This window comes from Erithacus rubecula, assembly GCF_903797595.1.
Source record: "Erithacus rubecula genome assembly, chromosome: 6".
NCBI classification, from domain to species: Eukaryota; Metazoa; Chordata; class Aves; order Passeriformes; family Muscicapidae; genus Erithacus; species Erithacus rubecula.
This window is the reverse complement of record NC_136688.1, coordinates 24315340-24338697: the sequence shown is the minus strand read 5'-3', so window position 1 is coordinate 24338697 and position 23358 is coordinate 24315340. Positions and strand designations below refer to the sequence as shown.

The window sequence follows — 23358 nt, the reverse complement described above, 5'->3', positions numbered from 1 at the left end:
CCTCTCTTTTTTTCCCCCTGCTGTAAGCTGATACTGTAATTGGTATATGGGGCACAGAATTTTTCTGTGCTTGCTTTTCTGTTGGCCAACTAGCAACTTCCTGAATTCCATTACAGAGTAAAACAGATTAAATTTAAGAAAGTTTCCTTGTAAAAGCACTCTAGTTAATCTGTGGTTGTTACTTTAGGTGTGTATAACCTTATATGAGGAAAGGTTGAATCTTTAGAATGCCTTATATTTAGTTTTATGCTTAAATTATACTTGTACTGTTTGTGTTCCTCTTTTTCTTGCAAATTCATAAGGATTTCTTGAAGTTTTCTGCTGACTTAGGTTAATAGGCATTTTTTGCCAGAGCCTAAGGGTAAACAGAGCTTCTGCAAGGTCTTGCTGAATGCTGAGTAATGATAATATCTCAGCTGCATGACCTATTGATGTATTTCTTGTGAACTACCATAATTCCCTTTACCACTAGGAAGTAACAGAATGTGGGAGTGAGGTTGCCATGAGAGCATTTCTTAACTGCTGAGTTCCTTTACTATAGACCACAAAAATCATGCTATTTTTTGTTAATATTTTCATTTTTCAGTATAAACAAAGCTTTTAAACTTTCTTTTATTAGATTATTCTGTTTTTTGTCATGATTACTGAATTTAAAAAGACTTTTCATTTACAACAATTTTATATTTTAATATAGATATTTAGGGAGTTGGTCAGTGTTCTTATGTACACACTAAGATTAGCAAAGTGATGTGCTTAACATAATCTAGATAGATTAGTTCTTGATGCGTTATTAGATACATTTTTTTGTTGTTTCATTATATTTTTAACATTGAACTCTTGTGCTGTCTCTTTTTCCCTTCTATTTTTCTCTTTTCTTCTCTTAGGCTAAGAGACAGCAACGAAAACTAAACTTCCTGATCACACAAACTGAATTATATGCCCACTTTATGAGTCGTAAACGAGATATTGGACATGATGGGATACAGGAGGAAATCCTGCGCAAACTGGAAGACAGCTCTACCCAAAGGCAGATTGATATTGGTGGAGGAGTAGTGGTCAACATCACCCAAGAAGATTATGGTAAGTGATTCATCTACAGTACTTTCCTTGCGCTCTTTTGAAATTTACTGTACTCTGTGAGTTATTGTGCAAAGTTAACAATTTCAAGCACATCATCCTTCTCTGCAAGAGGGAGTGCTGTAATTATTAGAATTTATCTGTGTGTTTGGGTGGTTACTGCTGCAGAGCTCTAATATGGATATGGTATTTTCAGATAGCAACTATTACAAGGCCCAAGCTCTGAAGAATGCTGAGGATGCTTACCAGATTCATCAAGCCCGGGTATGTAGTTTTTGGATCCATGAAATAAGAGAGCAAGCAAAATAATTGGCAGAGGCCCCAGTACCAGAATCTTTCATAGCAGCCGAGTCAAATAGGTTATGGATATAGATTATGGTTCCTATGGGCTATAGTAATAGGCTCATTTTCCCTTCATTTCTGGTATCATGTTTTAAGGTGAATTGTAAAGCCTTTTACACTACAGTTTCTTGGTAAGTTAATGTATTTCCCATCTTATGCATTACCTTGCTCTTCCTGTTCAGACCAGATCATTTGATGAAGATGCAAAGGAGAGCCGAGCAGCTGCTTTACGGGCTGCTAACAAGTCTGGTACTGGGTTTGGAGAGAGCTACAGCTTAGCAAATCCATCTATCCGAGCTGGAGAAGATATCCCACAGCCTACCATTTTCAATGGAAAACTGAAAGCTTATCAACTGAAAGGCATGAATTGGCTGGCCAACCTATATGAGCAGGTATGTTAGTACATCTTGCAAATTTTTATAACTTCTGGGATTATTTAAGTCATTAGAATAAAGCTGGACAAAAGAATCTACTGTTTTTAGAAAAGGCTGTGTATAGTTGGTCTTTAATGTATTTGGAAGAAAGAAAAATATTAGGTAGACCACTCACCAGTTCTTGATTATTTAGGACCTAACAGTTCGGATGGGGCATTGAGTTCAGTGTTCTTTGTGTGGTTTATACAGCTTTTTATCACTTAGATCATACATGGAGGAGGCTTCCTACTTGGAGTTGCATACTGTTTCAGGCTTGGGTCAGCTGATAAACTGCAGGCAGTCTTGTCCTTGTGAGTGTGCCCAGGTCACAATGGGATCATGAAGTGCAGAGACGTTTTGGGGGAAAATTAGAATGAGAGATCAATCAAATACAGTTGAGATCAGTTGTCTCTCAGGAGCAGATGTAAGAGATGATAAAGTTTCAGAGTGTCAGATTTGTTAAAGTGAGGCTGTTCTCACTCAGTAGCAACTGTTCTGCCAGTTTTTGTAGATGAAAAAGGAGTAAAGCAAAGGTGTTCATTTGTGGATTTTTTTCAGGGCATCAATGGAATCCTGGCAGATGAAATGGGTCTGGGTAAAACAGTACAAAGTATTGCTCTCCTTGCACATCTGGCTGAGGTAGGTAGATTGTAGCTTGTTCCTGGGTAGTATGCTTGATAGAAGATGCATACTTTTTACATGTTGGAAATGAACTTTGGATTATAAAGCTTAAATGTCTTAAAAGGTATTTTATACATTGTTTTCAAGTGAAGCCACTTGAAAGAGTTACAAATATGTATCTAATAGTTGCAAGTATGTAACTATATGTCTGTTTTTGTTTATATGGAGTTTCCATTTATTCACAGAGTAGTATCTTGTCATTTGCACTGAATGCAAAAGCCTCAGGAGAGAACAAGTTGTACCAGATGGTTCACTGAGTTTTACAGATCAAAGTGCTCAAATTCTGAGCTTCGTGGCAATTACCATTAATTTCCATATTCCAGTGGGGTTTTTAGGAAGCGTAGTGATTCCTCTGTGCCAGAGCAGGCAAACAAACATAATAAACAACAGGAGCTTACTTCTTAATGCAGAAATAGATACATTTGTTTAAAAAAATAAAGATCTTGATTGCAATCCAGTCACTTGCCCTAAACAGGAGATATCAGTGAAGTGATACTAGAAGCGAAATTAGCTGCATTAGTGACAAGTGACAATTGTGTGCATTTCTTTATGTTGCTGGTACCAGCCAAAGTATTGTAAAGGTGTGCAGAGCTAAAGGTTCTTCAGCTCATCTGTATGAAAGGAATAGCAAGATAACCTTGTCTTCCTGTGACACTGCACCTTGAGGTTTTTGGAAGGTCACACAGGGCTTTATTCTTCTGTCCCTCCCTTATAAGGAGCAGCTTGTAACTGCTAATATATTAATGGATCAACTCAGTTATTCACCAGAGAATACTGTGATTTGTGATGTGGCAGAACAGAGTGTTTCAATGCCACTTGAAGTTCTTTTCCTTATCAAAATGACTGGCTCTGTTAGTAATATGAAGGTGGCAACTCTCAGAAACAAAGGAATTTGTTCTGGGAACAACTTAGCTGTTATGAAATAAGTCTTGGTTAAATATTAGATCTGCTCTGTTCGATTGTTGTATCACCCTGCTGTACTTGGGAGAGTTTTGCTATGTTGCATACAGTTCCCATTTCATCTCACTGTCATTTAGTTACATCAAACCATCTCTGTATCATTTCCTTTCAATTATTTTTTTTAATTTAATTTTTATGTGTGTTTTCCAGAGAGAGAACATCTGGGGACCTTTTTTAATAATTTCACCTGCCTCTACTCTGAACAACTGGCACCAGGAGTTTGCCAGATTCGTACCTAAATTTAAGGTAATAAGCATGTCCGAGGAAGTTCTTTCTGTTTTCTCAGAACCAGAAAGAAGTAACCAGAAACAGTGTAAACCATTTTGTTATCCTGAGTTCTGTATCACATATGTGTGCTTACTGACCTTGGAATGTGAAACTCTAATGAGCCTGTTTCTGGTATTTTTTTCCATCATCCTGTTTTTTTTCTGGAGTGTTTAATTATCTGGCGCTTAAAAATATTCTTTCTTTAATCACGTGGCTTTCATTTTGCAGCGACTTAAAGACACCTTCTTAACTTAGTTTTATGTAATGTCTTTAGGGTGAGAGCTGTGTTTTCAGTAATTCATATGAATTTGAGTCAGATAAAGATTGTATGTGAACAAACGCTAAACAGATAAGGGGAAGCGAAGTGTAGTTATTACAGAAAAATAAAAGAATCATGGACATACAGTTAATAATCAATAAAAAGGAGACAAGTGAAGCAGATAAGAACAAAAAGATTGGAAGAAAACAAGTGGAGTTTTCCAGATATATTATGAATGTGAAACATAGTAAATTAGAAAACAAGGAGCTATCAGTTACTGAAAAACATGCTGCGTATCTGTCCCCCAGTAGAAAACATTGGAGTATTGCAAAGGAAAATTTGAAAGGAAATGTGTATTGCTGAAGCAGTGCTGGAATTTCAGAATTCAGGATACTGTCAAAAGCTTGCAGTTACATTTGCAAAAGAGAAACAGATCATAGTTTAAGTATTTGGGTTGTTGATATAGTAACTTTTGATATGGAGAAGTTTTCATTGGTTTTTTTTTTAAACATTGAATTTTCCTTTTTACAGAAAACAGTAGAAGACACTTAATTATTGAGTAATCAGTATACCAGTGACATCAGGCTAATTGTTTGAATGTCTTGGCTACTTTAAAAAGTACAGAAAAAGAACTTTGAATGTATTACTATAAGCGATACTTGTTTTTTTTTATCTATGGCAGGGCAAAATTAAAGAAGTTAGCTTTTATCAAATAGCTTGCTTTGGAGATCCATGACGGGACTGTGTGTTGGTTGTGGTGTTCTGTAGTTCGACGTATCTGTATGAGGAGAAGAGAGAATAGTTCAATTATGCTAGAGCATATCTCAGTACTGATTATTCAAGTGACTTGCATTTTGGAATAAATTGGCATTACCAAGCCTTTAAAGCAGCTGATGAAGAAATACAAACACTTGTTATTGAGGAGGTACTAGAAAAAAAAAAAAGCCAACACAACCTAAAAATAATCCATTTGTGTCTTTTCATAGCCCAAAAGTAATAGGGGGTCTTGATTAGAAAACTTGAGAGCTGTTGGCCATTCTGTTTTCTCTCACTTCCTTTAATCAGTTCATTGTATAGAATAGGCAGGCTACTGTTTATGCTTTCTCCTTCTCAGGAATAAAATACAGCAAATGTTTGAAAAATGCAGTCAGGATGCTTGTGAAAAGATAGTTTTGTCTTTTTTGACTTAAACCTCAAACTGTTTATATCATTGTATAGCTGTTCTTTGGGGTATTGGTCTTATGGCATGCTGATGTTTACCTCATCCGTGGAACAAAAAAAGTTTTAAAAAAAAGTTTTCTAAACTTACCGTCACATGTTTACAACTTCATCAGTCTTTTTCAACCATTTTGTTTCTGCCTCTAATCATACAGAAGTGTGCAGTCAGTTCTGCTTGTAGTAAATCACAGTGAATTTATGTCCATGGCAGAACATGTAAACTAAAAGACAAATCACTTTTCAATCAGTCTGGTTGTTTTACAAGCATCCTTATTTCAGAACAATAGGAAGAATAGTCAATTAAAGGCTTTTTGAACCTGTCAGTGGAAGTTGTAAGATTTTTCACCATCTCAGAAAGCAGCATTCTTCCTTCCTCCTAGACCTTCCAGTCTTAGCTGACTGTAAGTCCTTCCACCAGGCAGGAGATGGCAGTACAATATTATTAACCAGTGACAGGAGTCAGTGCACTGCAAAGGTCTGAGTAATAGGACCTGTGCCATTTTGAACTGTAGATTAACAGATTTCTCTGGCAGTAGTGCTTGCTTTTAAAGTTATTGTATTAAATATATACAGGCCAGACATTTTAACTTCATCTCAGGTTTTTGGGGTCAGTTCTGAATATAAAACCAGCAGGACCATAGGGTTTGTTAAAACAGGCAACAAGCCATCTAGTCCTCTAGGTTTATCTATAGCAGTTGAGTGCAGACCTCTTTCTGCCATAAGCAAAGTATAATTTTTAATTTTTAGAAAATCCTGACTAGATGGTTTGTGCTAAATGCTAATGGAGATTTTTAGATTCCCAGCATAGCTTGATCAGGCCAAGTTGCTTGATGTGCCTTTTCCTGCAGTGCTCTTTTTAAAAGTATTTTTAATGCTTTCTGATTTTTCTTGGTGGTAATAAAGATAATTTCCCTTTTGTTGTTCTGGAGAAAGAGGTATGCCATTTTGTGGACTACAGACTATAAAATTCCAGAGCTGGTGTCATTATTTGAAAATAATGTCTTTGTATTTTTTTACTGTTTCAGGTGCTACCTTATTGGGGAAATCCCCATGATAGAAAAGTGATCAGAAAGTTCTGGAGTCAGGTAATACCAGCATAAATGTGTTCTTTGACTTTCTTTGTGCAGAGTAAACCAGAAACTGTTGCTGCACATCACCAAACAAAACTAATGTGTGGATGCAGTTTCTTCATTCCTCTAGTACCATTTGCATTGAGAATAATGAGGTGGAACACTTCTCTTGTGCTGAAGAGCATTACCAGACAGAGCAATTCAATGCAGTGTGGAGCTCAGATAAAGAACTAGAGCTCTGTAAATAAAGCAAGAAGTTTCAGTGTCAAGGCCTTTTTTTTCTGTTTGGGTAACCTAACTCAGAATGCTCCAGTCCAGAATCCCTGCAGTTCTGTCAAGATTGTTCCTTATTTAACAATAGCATTTTGTAGGGTTCAGTACCCAGGTCTTGTCTTGCATGTTAAGAAGCGTGTGAAATTGTGCAAGGCGAAAGTCCAGGTCCACTGGTTGAGTAACTGTGATATAATTAATTTTAAAAGTCAGGTGGGGAAAATGCAATAGTAATGAGAAGATTGTAAAGCAGAAGTTTGAAATTACAGTGAACTCTTGACAGTATATTTACATTATGTGGACATTTGTTTCTTCTTTGTAGAAGACATTGTATACTCAGGATGCTCCTTTCCACGTGGTGATTACCAGTTACCAACTGGTAGTGCAAGATGTGAAGTATTTCCAGCGAGTGAAGTGGCAGTACATGGTTCTGGATGAAGCACAAGCACTCAAGAGTAGCTCCAGGTAATAAGCTAACTGGAAACAAATTTTTTTCTGTGGATCAGCCTCTTGGAGGAATATCAAGAGAGCATAAGTTGACAGAAGTTAAAATTTACACATGTAAGACCTCTCAAGTATTTAACCTAGTTAAATATCTATGTAACTCTTTAACACTGAATTCATCCATTAGGTTTTTTGCATTTTGATTTTTCCAAATATGTCATATGTAATTAAGAGGTAGCTCAGGAACAGAAACTTTTATGGAGCACAGGACAATTAAACAAAACAGTGTGAAATGCTGTTCACTCTCTCTTTCGACTACTCACAGAATTCTACCTGTTGAATGGCCTTTAGTCTTTAGCTTATATGGCTTATATTGGCTCCATTGAATGCATTATTTTGATTCCTTACTCAGTGGCATTTCCAGACATGAATGAAGGTCAGAACCCCATGAGTACTGTTGGCTGCAGTAAAGCCCAATCTGTGTCATGAGACTCTATGCCAGAAAGTTTTCTGTTTGTTTTCAAGTAATGGATTTGTCCGTCTTTACTTCTGTAATTGCTTTCCCATAACCTTTGTCCAAGTTGCCACTGTACTCAGTAAGTTGAGGATTGCTTTAGATGTAGCCTCATTCTGACAAAGTTTGTCTCTTCAGCATTCTTGGGAAACCACCCCTCTAAGAGGATTTTAATGTATAGCTTGGCACTCCTGATATAGTAGCCTATACATTTCCTCTTGTAAAGTCTCAAAAATACATGACATTCTGATTGTGTTTCTTTTGCAAAGTTAATTATTCTGATAATGAGATTTTATTAGTAAGAATTTGCTTTAAAATGAGTAAAAAATATACTTAGAAAAATAAAATAAATTATAGTCTTTTTTTTTTGTTTGTTTTAATTGGAAAGAGGCTACTTTTTCCTGTAGCTGTCTTTTGAAAGACTGGGGAACAACTGCAATAGTTTTGTCCATTGACTTCCAGAGATCATTTGGGAAACTCACTGAAAGCAATTGGCCTTGAAGTACCTTATGTTTCATATCATTCTACAGCTTTCTCTAGAAATGACTTTACTTGTTTTTATTCACCAGTGTTCGTTGGAAGATCCTACTACAGTTCCAGTGTCGAAACAGATTGTTGTTGACTGGGACCCCAATCCAGAACACAATGGCTGAGGTATTTGGGAGCTCACAAGAGTGGATTTTCTTTATAACAAGAATGGATACTAAATATATGTAAACAGTTGAGAAACCTCTTGTATTTGTGTGATTGTGAGATCTTGCTTGTAGGAAACCATTGGCAAACAAACATGGATCAGCCCTGGGACTGAAAAATATGAAAGCTTGCCACATATTCAAATAAAAGTGGAACTAAAGATAATTGAAGTAATAGATTACAAGATGAAATCTTAATTCTAGTGACTTTTCCTTTTGTTGACTGAAGCATTTATGCTGTGTTTCTCACTGCTTTCTAATGGGTTTTTTTTAAGTTGATAGCTGTGGCATTTTAGGGGGATGCAGGAAGATAATACAGTTGGAGTTTTGTTTAATTTTGCTATGTCTCAGGATCACTAGTAAAGTGATTTTGCTTGTAAAGAGCTGCAAGATTTTGGGATCCTTTATTATCTTGTCAGTAGGGTAACTTTTGCTAATCTAGTGTTTTCTCCTCTCCTTTTTAGCTGTGGGCTCTGCTGCATTTTATCATGCCAACACTGTTTGATTCCCATGAAGAGTTCAATGAGTGGTTTTCTAAGGACATAGAGAGCCATGCAGAGAACAAATCTGCCATTGATGAGAGTGAGTGCAGTGTGTAACTGCTGTCATTTTTGTATAAAGAATCTGTTGCCTTTTTGAACTAATAATGGCTAACCTTTCTGTGGGATATGTTATCTAAAGCAGAGGATGCATAATGGGATTTGATCATTGCTGGATTGTTGTCGATAGTTTATGTTGTAGTTTCTGACTGTAATATAGCATGTGTAATGAATAGAAAAACAGCATAGCACAGTACTCATTTAGAAAAAGAAAAATTAGCAGAGAAATATCAATTCAATGCTCAAGAACTCACATGGGGGGAAATGGCTGAGCAGTAAGGGATTTCATTTGTGGTAAAACGTCATGTAATTTTCTTTCTTGAAGTTATTGTTCTTTCTTTCCCCTTCCCTTTATTTCAGACCAACTGTCCCGCTTGCACATGATCCTAAAGCCTTTCATGTTGAGAAGAATCAAGAAGGATGTGGAAAATGAGCTGTCAGATAAGGTGAGAAAAAGTATTTCTATGGTATGAGTATTACAGCTGTATTGTCATAGCTCTGTTCTAGATTTGATTTTTGCAAACTCGTTTGTCGGTTTGCATACCTGAAATTTGACTGTAGGCTTCTCATGGAGCTTCACTTTCTTGCACCACATCCCAGCAATGTCATTAGATGTGAATGTAACTGAAGAACCTCTAATTAACAAATTTTTTTCCCAGGGAAAGCATTTTGTTACCAGTTTAAAATGAAATACCTTGACAGTGAGGGAGATTGATACAACAGTGACTGGGTGATGAGCATTTCAAGTTGCCTTTGTGAAGGATTTGGCATGGGTTTAGGATTTTTTTGCCTGCACAAGAGTGAGAAATACATAGTGGCAACATCAAATTCCTCTGTCTTGTCAGTCACATGGATATTAGCAATACTAGATACCTTGTCATCAGTCCCTGGATTTTGGCACCGTTGGCTGAGAGAGATCTGGTTTGTTTCTGAAGTGCTTATTAATTTCTTAGTCCTTGGACTTCCCACAGACACTGTTGTTATGTGATGTACCCGTCACTGTTGTGGGCTCCTGACACTCCTTATTGTTGTTCAAAGTGGGAAACTGTAGGATGGTAGAATTCAAGTCAGATTTTAAACTGATCAGCTGCAGGGGTGATGTCAGCTTCTTAAGAATGTCTGTTTACTTAGTTATGTTCATGTACTTTTAGAGGTCTGTCTCCTACATCCTTACGCAAGCTTTCCAAAACACATCTGTCAGCTAAGTCCTTTCCAGGTTAGATCCTGAAATGCAGATCTGAATGCAGCTGCCTGTAAATGTATTTTTTAAGAAAGTTATGTTTTCCTCAAGGTGTGTTTCAACTTTATGTGCATTGATGTCATCATCCTTCATTTTAGCGATAGAAATGGCTAAATCTTCATTTTCGTTTTGCAGATTGAAATTCTTATGTACTGCCAGCAGACAAGTCGACAGAAGCTCTTGTACCAAGCTCTGAAAAACAAAATCTCTATTGATGACCTCCTGCAGTCATCAATGGGCACTACTCAGCAAGCACAGACCACCACTAGTAGTCTCATGAATCTAGTCATGCAGTTTAGGAAGGTAAGGCTATTTTAAATAATAATTTTTGAAAAGTATGATCATTCATTAGCACAGAACTAAAATACGGGTTTCTAGAAAACACGGTATTAAAAAAAGTCTGGCACAGGTAAGCAAGTTTGCATGCAGTTCAGTTGTGTTTTGGATGTGGTGCAGGATGATATTGGGTGAAGAAGTGGTTTAGCCTTATAATGCATTCATCTGCTGACTGGTTTGGTTACAAAGGTTAGTTTGGTTGAAGGAAGCCATTCACTTGGGAAGAAGAGGTAATGGCTGTTATGTGAAGAGCAAAAGGTATGATGCCGTATTCAAATTTGTGCAGATACACTAAAATAACCATGCAAGATTAAGCAATACTGAAGTTTTAGTGATCATTGGTCATGGAATTGATTTGGGATGTAGATGCTGCATTGAACTAAGTTCATTCCTCCCAGCTTTTGACATACTCTCTGTCTTACAGGTGTGCAATCACCCAGAGCTGTTTGAGCGGCAAGAAACTTGGTCTCCATTTCACATCTCCCTAAAGCCATACCAGATTTCCAAGTTCATCTACCGTCATGGACAGATCAGGGTCTTTAACCACTCACGGGACAGGCAAGCCTATTCCACTTCCTATCCAGTTTTGCATATTTAGTACTATAATTTATTTTATTTTTGTAAGTCCTAATCACAGAATAGCCCTTTGATGGAGTAAGAAAGTCAGGAAAAGGAATTTAGAGTTGTTGCTGATGATATGAAGTAGAATTAAGTTTTAAGATTCTTAAAACAAAAAAACCCACCTGATTTCCCTTCAGTGAGTTTTCACATTCCAGGAAGCCATAGGTATCTGTCTGTTGCAACATGGTATAAGTGAGCATTTGCTACTGTCTTGACAGTTTTTGATGCTCATCTTGGATGAGGAGAATCTGCTCAAGTGCAGTTTACTATTTTCTCCAACCATGGCAATTCTTGATTAATTTTGTCTGCATTCAGTTATGAGAAGTGCTAAGGGAAGATGCCAGAGAGACATGTATGAAGACAAGATCAGCTTTTCTCGAAAATACTATGCAATTCCACAGTCAATTATGTATCTAAATGTCAAATTAGCACGAGTGCTTATAGACTGATGGCACTTTCCTTCTATTGCCCTGCAATTCCAGATATTCAGATACTTAGAGTGAAGAAGTGAATGCCTACTTTGTATCTTCTGCTGATAGTGTGACTGAACATGTTATGTGTTAACACTTCCTTAGTGATGTTTGGTTTTGTTCCTTTCATTTTCAGGTGGTTACGGGTTTTACTTTCGCCATTTGCACCAGATCACATCCAGCAGTCTCTCTTCCACAGGAAGGGTAGGTTTACAGTCTTGGGAAGCAAGTTGGATTTTGTTATGTTTTCTTCAGGGGGAAGGACTGAGAGGCCAGATTAGTTAGTTCTCTGAGATAATCTCATCAGAGTTTACTAGAATTTTGTTAGCTTTTGTGCATGCATTTCATTTGCTCAGAGAGGAAAGGATGGAAAGCAGCTGGAAGAATCTGTGGATAACTTGTCATTTAGTTACTGCTTAATCCTAGTGCTGTATCTTAATTCATTCTGTCTTGTTTTAACCTGCTTCAAGAGATTAGTGCTACCTTTTTAGTCTAATGCGAATTTTTCACAGATTCAATTCTAAGAAATCTTGGATTCATTTCAGTACATTCTGTGTTGTATCTTAAACTGCCAACCTACTTTCAGCTAGAAATTAGATGAGATGCAAGTGACCCAGAATCTGTCAATGAGCAAAAACCCCAGAAAAGCTGCTGGTATTGACAGATACAATTTATTATAGATGATTGAATGTTTTTCCTACAAGAGCTAATTAGATCACTCAGCTACTGGGATGGAAAAATCTTCAGAAGTCTAAAGCAAGAGAGATACTGGCTGCATTACAGTGTTGGAATCTGTTAGCATGGAACTCTTCAGCTAGTGTTGGGGCTATGCAATGCACATGGGTGAGCCTGCAAGGCTTTTCCCTTCCAATACCTGCATCTCCTTCTAACCCGTTTGACTTCCTGGGTGACAGAGAGCATGTGAGACAGGCATCCTGAGGTGTGCATGTGCTGATCAGCTGTCTGGAAGATAATTGTTCAAATTTGCAAGTATGCACACTGCCTGTTGATTCTTAAATGAAACAAATTCCTTACTGGCTGCCCTTGGGCTTAGAATGTATTTCTCTTTTTTGCTAAGTATCCTTCTCTTGCCCACACTTAAAAATGAACTGGAATGTGGAGTCAGGCAGCAGAGATTTAAATTGAATTTTCAGTATTTCTAAATGATCTAAGTTTAATTAGGATCTTCTGTTTACTCACCTAGATTTGTCATGTATCATAGAATGTGTATCCTAAATTGATGAAATAAATTTAGTTTGCAGCTATGAGTGTGTGTGAAATGTGTTGGCCTAACTTCAGTATTTCTGTGACCTAGGCATCAATGAAGAAAGCTGTTTTTCTTTCCTCCGGTTTATTGATGTCTCTCCAGCAGAAATGGCAAACCTTATGAATCAGGGACATTTAGCCAGGTGAGGCCAACTTTTTTTTTCTCTTCTAGTAATTACAGGAAAAGTACAGATGATGTCAGTCATTCCTGTCTAAATCTGCATTTGCTATGCCTCCCAATATTACAATTTCTCTATCATTCTCTAATACTAGAACAACTTTTAGAGTGTTCCTCCAGATATAGAGCACCATTACGTAATGCAATTTTTGTGCCTCTGTCACAAAATACCCTGTGTTACAAAGAGTTGACATTGCAAACACACGAGATGGTCAAAGGGCAAAAGGAGAGTTTGCTTAGGGTCATGCTGCAGGTTGTTGTCATTGTCAGGCACAGAATCCAGACTTTGGAAGGCCAGTTCAGTGCAATTCTTACCAGTTGCACTTGAGAGTGTGCTTTAAACACACTTGGAATACACTTGTGCTGTGGTTTTAGTTCTTCAGCCCTGAGCCATCTTACCTACATTCCACATCTTTTTTTTTAATGTGGAATTCTGAGTTGTAAGCTTAACACTGTGGATTTACAGTATCAACTGTATTATCTTGAAAGAGGAGGTGATCTTTAAGTTATAGTGTACTTTGTAAAGGACTCTCATTGAGGTTAATAGTAATTCTAAGGAATTTTATACTAACAGGAGGTCTTTATTAAAAATAAAGGTTATGCTTTAGGGCTTTGTAAGTGTAATATATTTTTGTTCTCGTTATTTTGAATTACTGTTTCTTGACTGCATTTCAGTAACGTAATTCAGATTTCTTTTGATAAATTCTGTATTCATTACACAGTTGTTATGAATAATTTATATGTAATTTATAGAGAAGTTGGTGCAATTTTAAACAGTAGTGGCTAACTGAGGCTTGACCATTTTAGATTAAGTGCTTCAAAGTATATCCTGATTTAATCACTTAGATTTGGTTAAGCCACCTTAGAAAAAATTGAAATTAGAATAATTTGAAGATGTCTAGCAGAAATAATTTTCTTTAAGGCAAGACCTTGTAAACCTGATATTCTGAAAAAAACCCCATTTCTGTCAAATAGAGTTATGCTGTAATATATTCAAGCCTTTCTTTCACAAAGCAGTGAGTAAATGCATCTCTTGTGTTTTGTTTCAGATGGTTAGCTCTTTTCCTGTCTCTGAAAGCATCATACAGGCTCCATCACATGCGTTCCTGGATGGAGACTGAAGAGGACAAAGAGCAGGGGTCATTTTTTCTGAGGAACAGGGATTTCTTGCTTGATGTAAATTTCCCACTGTCTTTCCCTAACTTGCACAGCTGCACTTTGCTGCAGGTAAGCAATATTTCTGTGATCTGGAGACAGTAGCAAATCCTCATGAGTGAGAAATGGTGAAAACCATTCTGTCCTTATAATATAGGGAAAACAAACTTAGAAATGGAATGATGATACTGTCTGCTTTTTTAGATAGTTAAGAGGCTTTAGAATGCTGAACAGAAAAATAGTTTAACTCCTATCTCCTTCCCTTTTGGTGTTACATTTCAAAACTTGCTGTAATGAATAAATCAGTTGACTTAGAAGATTTCAAAGTATAACTGGAGCATCAAAGGTAGATACAGGAGCAACAGAACTAGATTCATGATTTGTTATGTAGAGACTTAAGCTTAAGAGTTTCATAATGTTTGTTATGTGTAAAATGCTCATTTTCAGGCTGAAACTATTCTGTTTTTGATGAATTCAATTGTTGCAGCAGCTAGAGAAAGCAGAGACCAGCCTGACAGTGTTTTATATAGTTGGTGGACAATCATTTTCAGTGGTGCATTTCTACTATGAAATTTGCTTCTGCTGCTGTCTGGTAGATCCAGATGTATTCAAACTACTTTGTAATGCAAGATCATTTTTGTTAATCTTTGGCCTAGGATATGTGTGAAGATTTTGCCTTTTTATGACTAAATTGCAGTTTATTTCCTGAGTTAGATTAAGGCTCCATTGATTCAGTTCACTGGGAAATAAGTTCACAGAAGTGATAGCGTGGAGTCAGGAAAGCATCTAGGGCAGATATCAGATATGCAGTAAAAAAAAAATCTTTTCTGAAACAGTGAGATCATGCCAAATTTCTCTAGGGAATACTGCTTCTGCTCATGAGTCTGGAAGGGGAAAGGAGATAGCCAGAATTCAATTGAATAGTGTGTAGAGGAAGTTGAAACTGAAGACGCGTAAGCAGTAGGAAACCAACCTTGGACTTGGTGTCATGTTTTGCAGCGTTAACAGCAAAGCCAACAAAATGAGTCTTCCTAGTTATCAAACAAAGGGCCAGCCAAGTGAGTCTGTGTGCCTGTTAACTCTGGCTGTGCTGGTATTTCAATAGTCTGTGTTTCCGTGTCTAGCTTGATAAAATCTCTGTGCTATGTGTATTTGCTTTCAGTTACTTTTTTTGAGATTACAGTCAGCTGTTTTTATAGTGCCTACAGTGCTAATCTCTGAGACTGAAGTGTAGCTCTGTCCTTTTGTTGGTATGGTTAATTTGTGTGGTGGCATAAGTGTGGCAGTAAAGAAGATGGTATCAGAAGTTGTGTGCTCTTAGAGAAGGTAGCATTCATTTTTACATATGTAGAAAGACAGTCTAAATCCTTGCATAGCCCTTGGTTTGGTGTGTGTGAGTATCAAAATGAAAATCATTAAATTTTCTGAAGGACAGAAGGTGGATTAAGATTATGGATTTTAAATGTAAAATGTGGAATATCCATATGTAGGTTTTAATATTAGCAATTAAGTGTAAAGCATTTTGGATAGGCTACAGACCCACCTATACCACTGTCTAGCAAGATTGAAACTTGAATTTGTTTTCTCCAAATAATTTCTATTCTTTGAGGGTGTCAGTACTTGTGTCCTAGGGGTTCCCAGGGCTGTTGACTGTGTGTGACTAATGACTGTTGCAACTAATACATTCAATACAGAAAACAGCCAGCTAAGGAGCAGAGTTCTTCAGTGTGTGTGATACATTTGTGATAACCCCAGTAAATCTAAAGGAAGAATAGCCCTGCAGTTATGACAGATACTTTAAAGCTGTTTTCTAACCTGCCTATTAGACAAATTACCACCTGAAGTCACTTCAAAATAAGCTGTATTTTCAGAATGGTGTTTTCAGAGCTTGCATTTAAACACCTTTTAAAAAAAAAAGGGTGGTTGGGGAGTGCAAAAAAAAGGAGAGCTGAAAAACAAGCTGCCCTTTACATGCTTGTCTTTTAGCACTGCACATTATTGTGAGTGAAAATGAACTTTTTCCTTAGTCTAAACTGGAGAAGCTTTCAGTGTAACATCTCCAAGGCTTCCTCTTGGGCTTCATAAGATAGTAACATCTAGGGAGTGAGGAGGGTGAGAAAAGAGGAAAAAGGAAATGGTAAAAATCTGGAAAGGCTTTTCTTAACTGCTCAGATCAGCATTTCCGACGTAAGAGACAAATTATGAAAATAAGTCAGTAGAAAAAGAAACATGTTTATTTTTAATGGATATTTCTGAAACTGTAGTAACATCTGTCTAAAGATAGTATTATGTTTCATCGTGTAAATACAGAAATTGCTTGCAGAGTGTGAGGTTTCTTCATTGCCCCTGCTCAACGCCTCCACACAATATGGATCAATTTGTATGCATTTAATTAAATTAATTTAAAATCTGTTCTCTTTACATGAATCCTTCTCTCCTTTCCTAACTTTATTTCCATTAAAAAATTTAGGGGTGTTAATGCACTTAAGATGCTGGTAGCAGTCACCTATATCTATCTCCAGCTCTATTTGCAATATAGGAGAGCCTCTTTCATTACTTATTTTGGATTGCATAGCAGTAGTAGATATGCACATTCATGGGTCTTAGCAATTTTTATTTTTGGTTTCTGGCTTTGTTGTACCAAAGTATGTGAGCCATTTCAGAGCTGTGGCTGAGTTCAGTTCTGTAACTTTACCCAGTCTTTTCCATGTGTGTGGTTGATGGGAAGCTGATGGGTTGATGGGTTTCCACTGTCCCTATTATATCTGATGACTGCTCCATTCATGAATACTTAACAGCTGCATATGTCAGAATTCAGAGGGAAGTTTCTTATGTGACCTACTCATAATTTGTGCACAGGAATCTAGCACTCAAAGCCAGATTAATGCCCAGCTACAAATATTTTTCTCTTTATTTGAGATACCTTCTTGAAGCTTTATTTATGTTTCCTCCTAGGTACTTCTGTTGCCCTCAAGTCATCTTAAATAGGTCTTTGATATTGCTTTCCAAAAGAGAATTAAGTAACAAACTTGCATAGGTTTGGAATTACAGTTTGTTAATTTCCTCTCTATCCATTTCTTGTATTCTGACTTTCCAGGAAGTAATTACCAAACCCCTGTATTGACCAGGGCCACAACCAGTATGTCAGTGCTCCCTGTCATAAGGCTTATGGGAAAGCTCTTGTGACTGCCTGCAATGATGATGATTCTTCATAAAATCAGCTGTACTCCCAGTGTGGAGTCCAGGGGTGGGGCAGAGAGAGCCTTTGAGCTACAGCAGTTGTTCACTCTTCCCCCTCTAACTCTTGCTGTCCTTTCTTTATTCTCAGCTGTGAAACCCTGTGTCTGCTGATGCAGGCATACCCTGACACATCCTTGTATGAGCCAGCTGCAGAAAGCCTTGTGTTTTCATGGCTGTTGAATTTTTAGTTTGATTACTTGTGTATCTCAATAGGATTCTGGACAGGAGACACAACTAGCACAGGAAGTGGTACAAATATATCCTGGGAAAAGACTCACCCTTTTCAGCAGCAGTGTTGGTACTCTGTTGCCACTGTTTCTGGTTCTCAGATGAGTAAGCCAGCATTCATATTCATTGTCCACAGGCATGTATTCCTAGCCCTGTGATTCCCACCCTGCTTTTCAGCACATAGCCTGTTTTACCAGGTGGTGAACCATGTCACAAAACTCACTTGGAGTGGAGGGGCAGGGGTTTGTTTTCATCTTGATCAGTATCTTAATGAATACAGACAGCTAGGCAAGCAAGAAGGGGCTCTGTGGGGACTGGAGTAAACATGTGAAGCAGTTGTTGCTTAAGCCAGCATTACTGATTAAGAATTGTCAGCTGACTAAGAGCCTGGTTTTGGGATCACTTCACATTATCCAGCTTTGACCTGTGTTTTTTAGCTCTGATGACTGTCAGTGAAAGACTATTGTCAGCTTTAGGCTCTCACATTTTATATGTAGAGAGGGCAATGTTCAGTCATAGTATGAACTTGATTTTTGCCAGCTCCAACCCATATGAGTCTTGCTGGCAGCAGCCAAAAGACATGCTTAGGGGCTAGGGTTGAGTGCAGGTAATGCTGGCATGTATGTACAGTCAGACAGTTTTCCTCTCTGGTCAGCAGGTTCCAGATTATATGTGCTTGCCATCTGCATCTTGCACAGGGAATGGAAATAAAAAGGCCCAGAATGCATGATCCATAATGACTCCTGCTGTGGGTGTTTTCTAACATTTTTTGATATACATAGAAATGCATATATCCATCCAGTGTATGATCTGCTATTCAGGTGTCTGCTTCTATCATGTATCTAGATGTTTAACTTCAAATATTGGGATTTCATAAAATTGGGAGACTCTGTAAAGTAAAAGTAGCATGCCACTTTGGTGCCTTAGGAACTGGGGCAGAAAAATACAAAAAGTTGAGATCCTACCTTGTCTTAAGTGAGCTTAAATGCTGGAATTGCCAGAAGTGCACATCCTGTGGTCCTATGGCAGTGACAGGTGTACCTCTTAATGCTTCTAAAATTATTGCTAGTTTCCTATTGCATGCAGAATAATGCTCTGCATGCTAGAGGAAACAAATACAATCTAGAACTATTGATCTCTATGAATATAGAAGAGTCAGAATAAAAGCTATGTGACAGAAATGGCTTAGTCTATAAGCAGTTTATTTCATTGTTTAATGCAGATATTTGCAATAAAAAAGGAACTGTAACTTATGCAAGCAAAGAAAATCTAACTTTTTGTTATTTTTCTCTGTAGAGCTGAGCATCTAGAACCTTTCTTTTTCTAGACTGTACTGTCATCTGGATGTCCCCACTTCTGAGTCAGTGTATTTTTCTGTATCAAAAGGATATTTTGGCAAATTCCAGGCTTTAAACATGGGTTTGTTCATGTGTGTAACCCTACTAGCATGTTTAAAATCTTAAGGATAATATTTAGAGCGTTTTTGTACAGGAAAAAAGGAAAAAGTTGGAAAAGATGCAAGTCTAAAGATACCAATCCAGCCTTATTTCAGTCCTTAATTTTTTTTTCTCTCTGCAAGGTTTCACTTTAATTCATAATAGATAAATGAGTAGCTCGAAAACACCCTGAGGGTCAGACCTACTAGAATGTTCCTGCACTTCATTAGAAAAGCTAAGGTCAAAAAGTTCAAAGGTGGAAAAACTTGTTTCCATATCCAGCTGGGCATCAGGACAAGTATTGATGTGATCTATTCTGATTGCAAACATTTCCAGATTTGAATGTTCTGGTAATTACACAAGGATTCTTAACATATTCACTGCAGAAGATGTATAGAGTTTTCCTTATTCAAAGAGAAATATGTACAGAATGTGCTTTGGCTGTCTTCCTTGTGGGTGGATACAAGAGAGGGGTATTTCTTCATAGACATATTAACTTCTTAATTTTAATTTTGTTTTCAGAACCTGGTGTTCAGCAGCCACTGTAAAGCAGTTACTGGCTATTCAGACCATGTCATATACAGAAGGAGATCAGCTACCTCATGTGTACGATGCTGCCAGGTGACTGAGCTGCCATCCTTCCTGTGCATGGCCAGTCCACGGGTAAGTCCAAGTTCAGTTGTAAACTGTGTATTTTCCATTGTGTTTTCAACCTTGCTAGAATTGTGTCTTGGGAACACATATGTATGACTTTATTTTGGTTGAGTAAAACCATTGTGAGGATATCCTTTTGCTACTGTATTCAATAATGGGTTTTTCATAGGGGAAGTGACTGTAATGTGTGCTGAGGGGAAAAAGAAAGTTGTAAGATGCACTCAACAGGAGTCATTCTGAGATTTCACTTTCTCTCCTAGTACCTAAAGCAATTATAGAAGATATATTAAAATAAATTATTAATTGATAACCCAAGGGGGAGATTTAGGTGTAATATGAATAGAATTAAATGATTGGTCAACTCTGATGACAAAAGAGGGCTGGGAAGCCATTCTTTTTTGAAAAGGATGGTTTTTTTCTCTCTTATGCTTCAGAGAAGAAATAACAAATTGTGGTGTATAAGGATTACTCAAGTTGGCATTTTCTAGGTCTTTTGGATGTTAGGTGCTACTACATGGTGTTGTCCATCTTCTGTTAAATTAATTTTGAAATTATTTCCTAGGCTGTCGCATGAGACCTTCATTAGGTCTATGGCTATTGCATTCCATGTTGCTGGATCTTGACAAAACTGGGCAAAATACAATTTTATTGCCAGCCCATACAGATGTTATATTCTTTAGTTACTGTTGAAGTTATTCTGTAGGCCTCATCAAATGATGTCCAATTGTACTTCTGCATCTGGAGAAAGGTGGAGGGCAAGCAGGACCTCACAGATGCGAGCTCATTACCTACCTGCTGCTGCTCAAGCTGAATTTATTTGTGTCAGCACTTCTAGGGGCTGGGAATCCAGGTGAACTGCTGGAAGTCACATGTCACCTCCCTGTTACAATGTACTACCTCACTACAGAACGGGAGGTTATGCTGAGAGTAAATTGTGAAAACCACTTCACTTTCAGATTCCTTTAGTTTGTCCCTCTCTGTACCTGAATTCACATCATCAATGGAGAATATGCTGAATTGCTCCCCTACAGCAGAAAGGGTGGAGAGGGGCTTAAAAGGCTACAAATGAAGGGAAAGGCCAGAAGAAATAATATCAGACATTTATTCTAGTGAATAAAAGTTACTTGTTTTGGTTTGGCTGCTGTATCAAAATGATTAAGTGTAGACATGGCTTTTTGTTTCTAGGAGTACAAAGACTTAATTTTATGCTTGTTAGAAACCTCTGGCAAGACCAGAAAGAGCACATATGTTCTCAGAAACTATAGCTGCCTGTTGTTGTTTGACCTGTGATGAATTTTGGGAAGTTAATGGAGCAAATGATAGAAATAGGAGCGTATGTTTATGTAGTAGCTGGGGGAGGGGTCAGTCTTCTTTCTATGCAGGCAGTTTTTGTGAGTGCAGACAGGTCTCAGTCATAAAAAAGGTAACTTGGAGGATGGATCTTTTATTGTCATTAAGAAGGTAATTAATTAAATTTTGAGTAATACTGTTTGGTTTAATTTCAATAGATTTTCTTACACACTGGAATATCATATGAAGCAATTTTGGTCATATCACAAACTAAGTTGTTTAATTTAGGGTGGAAATGCATTCATGCATCCCTATCACTGTATTTTTGATGTATCTCTGAACCATGACTCTTACAATCAGTCAGTTTATCAATAATGTGTTAACAGAGAAGGGTTTAGTACTAAGGACTGCTCTACCTTTTATTAAACCACAAAAACAAACCTGTGGGGAAAAAAGTTTGAAAAAGCGTGCTGTGACAAAATAAAAGAGGACAGTGAATAAACTTGAATGAAAGATATTTTTTTTTTTTTTGTCTGTTTCTAATCTAGAAACATGTGCCTGTATTCTTAAAAAAAGGAACTGGTGGTAAAGATAATCTTAGGTTGTCAGAGGTCAGTTTTGCAGAAGATATGTAGGAAGATTAGTTCTTGTTAATGTAGAAATAGCACTGAGGCACAGAGAGTTTGTCTCAAGATTGTCTCCTACTAGTTCTTCCTTAGGTTGAGGTGTTACTGAAACATGACTTGTAGAATCTTCTGATTTTGTTTGTCTTGTAAAAATCCTGGTGTACAAATCTGTGTATTCTTTTCAGTAGATAAGGTATGTTCATGTGCCATAAGTGAGTCTGCTCTGTTTTGTGTGTATTGGCCATCTGTCCTAGGGATGGAAAATCTTGGTCCTGGAAATCACTATGGCAAGTTGTCTGTCCTTAAAAAGAGTGTTTGTTCCAGTCTGTTTGGTGTAGAAATATGAATGAAATGTGGTGGTGAATAGTGTCTCTTAACTTAAGTCTGTACCATCATTTCTGGTTCATAGCAGTGTTCAGGTGACAGAACTTGCTAGCATTTTGAATTTTTTGTATTTTGAATGAGGTTTTGCCCTTCCTCACAAAGGTCAAGCATATGCTTTGACTGCAGGTGGCAGTACAGGATAGCAGCAGCTCTTAAGAGTACCTTTTGTTGGAAATGTGTTCGAAGTCTTAACATAGCTCACTTCACAGTGTTTTATGTGGATTTTTGTAAGACCCATAGACAGACTTTAAAATTGGTCTTGGCATCTTGAAAAACAATGGCTTTACCATTATTGCAAAGACTGTATGCTTCTTCTTTAGTTTGTTTTTTTTGTTGTTGTTGTTGTTACGTACTACAGCTGTGCTCATTAATATGTTTAAACAATTATTTGGCCCCTGTAAAGAGAAGTCTCTATAAGATAAATTTATTCCTATGGGAAGAGCACCTGTAAGACTGGTATGGGCTACAGATCCAGCTAGGAAACCTTGCTTAAGGTTACTTAACCTGTTACTTTGACTTAGCTGACAAATTTTCAGAGAGGTACAGCCAACATCTTAAGATACCAGGCAGTCCTGAGGTATGGGTTGCTCTCTTTACCTTACAGTTCTAAAGTGCAGTGTTTAAAATCAGTGATGATTAAACTATCTATTGCTCATCATTTAGATAAACTGTTAAAATATATTTTCATTTGCATGATACAGTATTGTTTATATTATTCTCAATATGCTTCATCACACCAGAGTAAGCTGGAACAAAATTTAAACCCCCTTCAAATATAGATGTTTTTCATCTGCAATATATAGTTCTTTTATTGTGTTTAATGTTTCAAATGTCCCATTATCACCCTAATTCCCAACCCAGCTCAATTCTGCAGGAAGTTCACTGTTTACTGTTCACCAAGAAAACCTATAGGCTCCTGTACTGTTTCTTCCTATGCAGCCCCACTTTCCTCTTTTAAATGGGAAAACTCTCACAAGCTTTATTTTCTCTGTTGTTCATTTGTTGTGTTGCTTTGCATAGGCCTGGAGGGAATGTCATTTTGCACACTGTTAGGATTCGTGACAATATTTTTAACTTATATGACTGTAAATGGGGATTTTTTTCATTGTACTTCTGAAATAAAAGCAGCAGTAGCTTCTAAATTAATGGTACATTTGCTTCTTACATTGGTGAAGAAATTGTCACAGCATTTCTAATTTCTGTGTTACTAGCCTATACTGTAAGGTTATGTTAATAGTAAAATTTATTTTCACTTCTAGATATTTTCCTATCTATTTAATTTCTATTTTTATTTTCTATTTCTACTTTCATTTCTTACTTAAATAATTTACTTAAATTTATTTTCATTTCTATTTTCATTTCTACTCATAAAAATGGAAATAAATTTTAGCGCGTTATTCAGTCTTTAGAAAGCATGTAAAAGCTTCT

The 23358-nt window shown here is 37.1% G+C and overlaps 1 protein-coding gene across 2 annotated transcripts in view; it reads left to right on the top strand.

Annotated features, from left to right (window-relative positions):
• Window positions 1–23358, top strand: part of INO80 (INO80 complex ATPase subunit) — a 61858-nt gene that overhangs the window by 16152 nt on the left and 22348 nt on the right. For both annotated transcript variants that reach the window (XM_079308500.1, XM_079308501.1), the window contains exons 10-25: window positions 885–1080; window positions 1274–1341; window positions 1602–1811; window positions 2391–2471; window positions 3624–3719; window positions 6243–6302; window positions 6880–7022; window positions 8085–8169; window positions 8672–8789; window positions 9167–9252; window positions 10182–10349; window positions 10807–10940; window positions 11610–11677; window positions 12789–12882; window positions 13967–14144; window positions 19499–19639. In XM_079308500.1, coding sequence (XP_079164626.1) covers window positions 885–1080; window positions 1274–1341; window positions 1602–1811; window positions 2391–2471; window positions 3624–3719; window positions 6243–6302; window positions 6880–7022; window positions 8085–8169; window positions 8672–8789; window positions 9167–9252; window positions 10182–10349; window positions 10807–10940; window positions 11610–11677; window positions 12789–12882; window positions 13967–14144; window positions 19499–19639 — 1926 coding nt within the window. The remainder of the gene's footprint in view (window positions 1–884; window positions 1081–1273; window positions 1342–1601; window positions 1812–2390; window positions 2472–3623; window positions 3720–6242; window positions 6303–6879; window positions 7023–8084; window positions 8170–8671; window positions 8790–9166; window positions 9253–10181; window positions 10350–10806; window positions 10941–11609; window positions 11678–12788; window positions 12883–13966; window positions 14145–19498; window positions 19640–23358) is intronic.